The sequence below is a fragment of the Trichomycterus rosablanca genome, chromosome 17, assembly GCF_030014385.1.
Source record: "Trichomycterus rosablanca isolate fTriRos1 chromosome 17, fTriRos1.hap1, whole genome shotgun sequence".
Classification (NCBI taxonomy): Eukaryota; Metazoa; Chordata; class Actinopteri; order Siluriformes; family Trichomycteridae; genus Trichomycterus; species Trichomycterus rosablanca.
Window position 1 is genome coordinate 2698339 of NC_086004.1, and position 7883 is coordinate 2706221.

At 38.3% G+C, this 7883-nt stretch overlaps 1 protein-coding gene across 6 annotated transcripts in view; it reads left to right on the forward strand.

Moving 5' to 3' along the window:
• The window catches only part of ptprsa (protein tyrosine phosphatase receptor type Sa), a 265829-nt gene extending 258714 nt beyond the window's left edge, over positions 1-7115 (forward strand). For all 6 annotated transcript variants that reach the window (XM_063012370.1, XM_063012365.1, XM_063012368.1 and 3 more), the window contains 2 exons: positions 4054-4189; positions 4298-7115. In XM_063012370.1, the coding sequence (XP_062868440.1) occupies positions 4054-4189; positions 4298-4366 (205 nt within the window). In that variant the 3' untranslated portion in view covers positions 4367-7115. The remainder of the gene's footprint in view (positions 1-4053; positions 4190-4297) is intronic.
• Positions 7116-7883: the final 768 nt, after the last annotated feature.

Consider the following 7883-nt stretch of genomic DNA (forward strand, 5'->3'; position numbering starts at 1 on the left):
TGCTGTGATATAAACAGTGCTGTGATATAACCAGTAAAGGTTGTGCTGTGATGTAAACAGTGCTGTGATATAACCAGTAAAGGTTGTGCTGTGATATAACCAGTGAAGGTTGTGCTGTGATATAAACAGTGCTGTGATATACAGTGTATCACAAAAGTGAGTACACCCCTCACATTTCTGCAAATATTTTATTATATCTTTTCATGGGACAACACTATAGACATGAAACTTGGATATAACTTAGAGTAGTCAGTGTACAACTTGTATAGCAGTGTAGATTTACTGTCTTCTGAAAATAACTCAACACACAGCCATTAATGTCTAAATGGCTGGCAACATAAGTGAGTACACCCCACAGTGAACATGTCCAAATTGTGCCCAAAGTGTCAATATTTTGTGTGACCACCATTATTATCCAGCACTGCCTTAACCCTCCTGGGCATGAAATTCACCAGAGCTGCACAGGTTGCTACTGGAATCCTCTTCCACTCCTCCATGATGACATCACGGAGCTGGTGGATGTTAGACACCTTGAACTCCTCCACCTTCCACTTGAGGATGCGCCACAGGTGCTCAATTGGGTTTAGTCCATCACCTTTACCTTAAACTTCCTCAGCAAGGCAGTTGTCATCTTGGAGGTTGTGTTTGGGGTCGTTATCCTGTTGGAAAACTTTTGGAAAAGTTTTCGAAGGGAGGGGATCATGCTCTGTTTCAGAATGTCACAGTACATGTTGGAATTCATGTTTCCCTCAATGAACTGCAGCTCCCCAGTGCCAGCAACACTCATGCAGCCCAAGACCATGATGCTACCACCACCATGCTTGACTGTAGGCAAGATACAGTTGTCTTGGTACTTCTCACCAGGGCGCCGCCACACATGCTGGACACCATCTGAGCCAAAGAAGTTTATCTTGGTCTCGTCAGACCACAGGGCATTCCAGTAATCCATGTTCTTGGACTGCTTGTCTTCAGCAAACTGTTTGCGGGCTTTCTTGTGCGTCAGCTTCCTTCTGGGATGACGACCATGCAGACCGAGTTGATGCAGTGTGCGGCGTATGGTCTGAGCACTGACAGGCTGACCTCCCACGTCTTCAACCTCTGCAGCAATGCTGGCAGCACTCATGTGTCTATTTTTTAAAGCCAACCTCTGGATATGACGCCGAACACGTGGACTCAACTTCTTTGGTCGACCCTGGCGAAGCCTGTTCCGAGTGGAACCTGTCCTGGAAAACCGCTGTATGACCTTGGTCACCATGCTGTAGCTCAGTTTCAGGGTGTTAGCAATCTTCTTATAGCCCAGGCCATTTTTGTGGAGAGCAACAATTCTATTTCTCACATCCTCAGAGAGTTCTTTGCCATGAGGTGCCATGTTGAATATCCAGTGGCCAGTATGAGAGAATTGTACCCAAAACACCAAATTTAACAGCCCTGCTCCTCATTTACACCTGGGACCTTGACACATGACACCAGAGAGGGACAACGACACATTTGGGCACAATTTGGACATGTTCACTGTGGGGTGTACTCACTTATGTTGCCAGCTATTTAGACATTAATGGCTGTGTGTTGAGTTATTTTCAGAAGACAGTAAATCTACACTGCTATACAAGTTGTACACTGACTACTCTAAGTTATATCCAAGTTTCATGTCTATAGTGTTGTCCCATGAAAAGATATAATAAAATATTTGCAGAAATGTGAGGGGTGTACTCACTTTTGTGATACACTGTAACCAGTGAAGGTTGTGCTGTGATATAAACAGTGCTGTGATATAACCAGTAAAGGTTGTGCTGTGATGTAAACAGTGCTGTGATATAACCAGTAAAGGTTGTGCTGTGATATAACCAGTGAAGGTTGTGCTGTGATATAAACAGTGCTGTGATATAACCAGTAAAGGTTGGGCTGTGATATAAACAGTGCTGTGATATAACCAGTGAAGGTTGTGCTGTGATATAAACAGTGCTGTGATATAACCAGTAAAGGTTGTGCTGTGATATAAACAGTGCTGTGATATAACCAGTAAAGGTTGGGCTGTGATATAAACAGTGCTGTGATATAACCAGTAAAGGTTGTGCTGTGATGTAAACAGTGCTGTGATATAACCAGTAAAGGTTGTGCTGTGATATAACCAGTGAAGGTTGTGCTGTGATATAAACAGTGCTGTGATATAACCAGTAAAGGTTGGGCTGTGATATAAACAGTGCTGTGATATAACCAGTAAAGGTTGGGCTGTGATATAAACAGTGCTGTGATATAACCAGTAAAGGTTGTGCTGTGATATAAACAGTGCTGTGATATAACCAGTAAAGGTTGGGCTGTGATATAAACAGTGCTGTGATATAACCAGTAAAGGTTGTGCTGTGATATAAACAGTGCTGTGATATAAACAGTGCTGTGATATAACCAGTGAAGGTTGTGCTGTGATATAAACAGTGCTGTGATATAACCAGTAAAGGTTGGGCTGTGATATAAACAGTGCTGTGATATAACCAGTAAAGGTTGTGCTGTGATATAAACAGTGCTGTGATATAACCAGTAAAGGTTGTGCTGTGATATAAACAGTGCTGTGATATAACCAGTGAAGGTTGTGCTGTGATATAAACAGTGCTGTGATATAACCAGTAAAGGTTGTAGACAGTAGTAATAGATATTCATACACAACAGTTATATAAAAACAGATGAACAATTTTATGATTCAATGATTTTGTGGCTTTGAATCTGTGTACTGAAATGTGGGTATACATGTGGGTATAAATGTGGATATTAATGTGGATATTAATGTGGGTATACATGTAGATATAACTATGGGTATAAATGTGGGTAAATGTGGATATAACTGGATATAAATGTGGGTATACATGTGAATATAAATGTGGGTAAATGTGGATATAACTGGGTGTAAATGTGGGTAAATGTGGATATAACTGGGTGTAAATGTGGGTAAATGTGGATATAACTTTGGGTATAAATGTGGGTAAATGTGGATATTAACTATGGGTGTAAATGTGGGTAAATGTGAATATAAATGTGGGTAAATGTGGATATAACTGGGTGTAAATGTGGGTAAATGTGGATATAACTGGGTGTAAATGTGGGTAAATGTGGATATAACTTTGGGTATAAATGTGGGTAAATGTGGATATTAACTATGGGTGTAAATGTGGGTAAATGTGAATATAAATGTGGGTAAATGTGGATATAACTGGGTGTAAATGTGGGTAAATGTGGATATAACTGGGTGTAAATGTGGGTAAATGTGGATATAACTTTGGGTATAAATGTGGGTAAATGTGGATATTAACTTTGGGTATAAATGTGGGTAAATGTGAATATAAATGTGGGTAAATGTGGATATAACTGGGTGTAAATGTGGGTAAATGTGGATATAACTTTGGGTATAAATGTGGGTAAATGTGGATATTAACTTTGGGTATAAATGTGGGTAAATGTGAATATAAATGTGGGTAAATGTGGATATAACTGGGTGTAAATGTGGGTAAATGTGGATATAACTTTGGGTATAAATGTGGGTAAATGTGGATATTAACTATGGGTGTAAATGTGGGTATAAATGTGGGTAAATGGATATTAACTATGGATATAAATGTGGGTATAAATGTGGGTATAACGTGGGTAAATGTGGATATAACATGTGGGTAAATGTGGGTATAAAATGTGTTAAACGGTGCTCGGGTGGCACAGCACCAATGCTGAGATCTAAAGCTCTCAAGTTTGAATCTCAGCTCTTACAAACACCTGATTGGCTGTGTGTCTGTAAGGGGCGGGACGATGGCTAAACAGGGTTCCTCATAACTGCTGCAATTACGCCCCCTGCTGCCTGATCAGCAGTACCTGGACGATAATACAGGGGATAATGGAGTTAGTTGCGTGACTGTCTGTTCTGCACACTTGTCAGATACTTTGGATATGACTAAATTGGGGCAAATGTATAAATGTATACAAAAAAGCTTTAACTGTTGTGAATGAAATTGAGTTCATATATTATAATATACCAGAATTTCTGATTAGTTGCTTTTTTGTCCCGTGATCCAGTGCTGGTGTGGGTCGAACTGGAGTCTTTATCACGCTCAGCATTGTGCTGGAGAGGATGCGCTACGAGGGTGTGGTGGACATTTTCCAGACGGTCAAAATGCTGAGAACCCAGAGGCCAGCCATGGTGCAAACAGAGGTGAGACTCTCTTAAAAACCCATCAGGTGGCTCAATTTAACCCAAATATAGACGGACCCGCTTGTTTCTACGTTCTTTTCATTCTCTGCTGTTGTTACTGCTTTACAGGACGAGTACCAGTTCTGCTACCAGGCGGCTCTGGAATATTTAGGAAGCTTCGATCACTATGCAACGTAAAAAGCCATCCTCTTCCCCGTACCCAACACCCCCTCTACAGCTCCTGAGCCGCAGGCACCCGCTCCAAATTCGATCTACATCGACTGTACAAAAAAAATATATCAATCAATAAACATCTGAAAATAAAATCAAAATAAAACCCGTCTGAAGTGATGGGGGGTTCCAGAATATCAATCAAAACAGTGATCCCAAACAGCTGGATGGAGATCCAGATCAGATCTAAAGGATCCTTTTATCAAAGTTGGCTCAGGCTGCGGGGCGGGACGGCTCTACGTTTATGTGGGACTGCTAACCTGACCTCAAGTGTTCTGATGTGGAGGATATTAATCACCTGTACATGGACGTATGTCTTCAAACCAATCCTGTAAAGATACACCAGACGTAATGGACCCAGCAGGCATCGATCGTCTGTTTTAACAATCAGTTCGACTGGAAATTGAAAGACTTGCTGGTTCTGAGCTCAGATCCCTCCGTGTTTACACTGGACACCTGTGAACTTTCCTAAATTTGTTAAACAGTGAAGAACCTTGAGAAGATTGAAGCCTGGTCCGGTGATGGCGGCAGTATCCTGAAGATGACCACACAAAGCAGAACTTTATTCCCTTTATTCTGAAATTCACTCCGTATCACTTTCTGATCCACGTCTAAAAGCAACTGAAGGATGTTGAAGCTGTTACCATTCACAGCAAGGCCAGTATCTCACAAAACACACCTTTAATCAAGTATTCTCCAGCGTTCGAGGCGTGTCCGGTCGTTTTGGTGCTTTTTCGGACGAGCTAGCCAACGTTTTCAGAACACGCCAACGTAGCTTCGTCTCAAAATCGTATAAAAGCGAAAGGCATGACTTTCAAAAGCGCAGAATGGATCGTTAATACCAATCAGACATGTGAGGACCAAAGGAGTATTTGTATTTTTGGATTCCTAGAGAGGCGTAGAACGACCACATGGACGACGGTTCAATTCTGTCTTTAATGACCACACCTGAAAGCCTCTTTCTCGTGAGCAGCAAGATTCCCGTGTCCCACGGTCAACTCCAATGTCCAATGTAGTTTTGGACCAGTTCTTTAAAGTTTGTCAAATCTGAACGATGGAATTTCTCCACATGGTCCTTCTGAAGCAGTGAAGATGCTCCTCTTAGCCAGAACAGAATTAAAGGACTCTAGTTTCCTCATGAACTAAATTTCTTGATGCTCCTTGTAGTCAACAATGCCAATATCAAAAATCTGAGCCTGAAGTGTCATGTTCCTCAAAAATAAAACATTGAGATATTCTTTTACTTCTGCTTTACATTCTGGAGAAATTAAGGTGATCCTTCAAAACTCCAAGAGAGTGGACCTTTATTACATGGGCTGCTTAGAAGGATTTGTGATGGATGGATGGTATAATCTTCAGCTGACCCAGCCAATTTAGATGTTCCAGTAACCAACTGCAAATTTCCATCCAAATATTTCAACCTGTTTGAGAACCACAGCCTGGTACTGGTGTTTAATAATCAACCGCTGGGTAATCAAGGTCCTTCATGGATACAGCAATGTAAACTTCACCATCCGGCCTCATTTTTGCTTTAAGAAGAACGTCTAGTTCCTATCTGGTAATTCAAGCAAGTCAGGATGGTTCCTGATGGGTCACAAAACCATTTCAAAGTCGCAAAACGGATATATGGACAAATACGCCATGGTGAGACCTTCACACGGGCTCTGGTTAAGAGGTTTGAACGTCCCTTAAAGCTTTTAATTTGGATCCCCACGTTGTTTCATGGGTAATTATGGACAGTCTGGATATCTGGATATAGCAACCTGAACTCGACCAATAAAAAAACACGGTACGACCTGACCTAGAACTTTCAACCCATTTCAGTCAAGCGAGACTTGAACTTGTGTGTGTGTGTGTGAGGACAGGAGGAAGCCGTGAAGCTTCTCTCTCTTCAGACTTTGGTTGAAACGGTGTGTGTGTTACTGGAGAACGCTTGAAGTCGAAACCTTGGATTCTTCTCGGAGCTTTCCATCGAGTGTGTGTGTGTGTGTGTGCTGCCGAAGCAGAGCCGTAGTGTAACTAACCGCGCTGTGGAAGGAGCCGTTTGTAGTCTTTCTTATTTCCAAAAAGCCTTATCGTTGTCATAACATGATACAGAAAAAAAGAAAGTAAAAAAGCGACGTGTATTATTCTGATTCTTGTAATTTACTTTGATTTCTCAGTTTAGTTTTGTAACAGAGATAACGTACTCGTTTTTTAATTCGGAGGGAGGCCGAGGCGATGCTTTTTGTTCGTTACGTTAAAAGACATTCTATTTTTTCACTATAGAAACGAAATGTCGGTGTGTGTGTGTATACGTTTATGCACACACACTTACACAGACAGTATATTTAAATGCAGAATATAAAGATGTACCCAAATCATGTATGAATATGAATAGCATTTTTTCTGTCTTTTTTTTTACCACACGTGAACGTTTATTCTTTGTTTTTATATAATCATGATTTAAAGAAATGCAGTCTGGCTTCTGATAAAGATGTGAGCCCATCGTTTTTTATATTCATTATTAATTTTTATCATCAGTAGTCGTTTTTATTATTAGGTTACAAGTATTACTTTAAAAAGTTATAGAATTTTAATTGAATTGTTTTTTTTTATGAAATTAACCTTGGAAAACAAACATATCTTGATATCTATCCCCTTCTTGTTTTTTAGCATTTTTTTTACTTTTGGATTAAAATTATGCATTTGTTAAAGTTGAACAACAATCCTAAACATGACGTGTAAATAAACAAATATAGAATATATGTATTTGTATAATTTGACTCTCAATTTTTGTCTTAATAATAATGAAATTATGGAAAAATGAAAATCGTTCCCTGTCACCGTAGTAAGTCTTTTTCATCTATTTTCTGTTCATCTTTATTTTATTTCATTTAATTTCATGAATTTTATTTTATATTGGATTATATTAAATTTTTTTTATTATTATTATATTTTATTTTTTTTATTTTATATTATATATTTTTTTATTTTCACTATTTTTCTTTTTCTTTTATTTTATCTTATCATATTTTATTTCATTTTATTTCTTTTTATTTCATTTTATTATTTTATTTTATTTTTTATTTTATTATTTTATTGTATTATTTAATTTATTTCATTTTATTCAATTTAATTTTATTTTATTTTATTTTTATTTCTTTTTATTTCTTTTCATTTTATTTCATTTTATTTTACTTCATTTCATCTTATTTTATTTCATTTCATTTAATTTTCATTTCATTTTATTTTTTTATTTTATTTCATTGCATTTTATTTTTTTTCATTTTATTTTATTTTATTTTATTTTATTTTAGATGAGCGCTGCCTGTCGACCACGACAAGCTCAGCGGTCATGTCATGAAGTTTGATTGTTTTCTTTTTCATAAGTGCTTTAAGCAGCTGGTTATAACCTACAGTAAATTACTTTAACATTTTCGTTCCCCTTTGAATAAAATAAATTAGGTTTGATAATGAAACTGGGAAGGGCTCGTGCACTCGC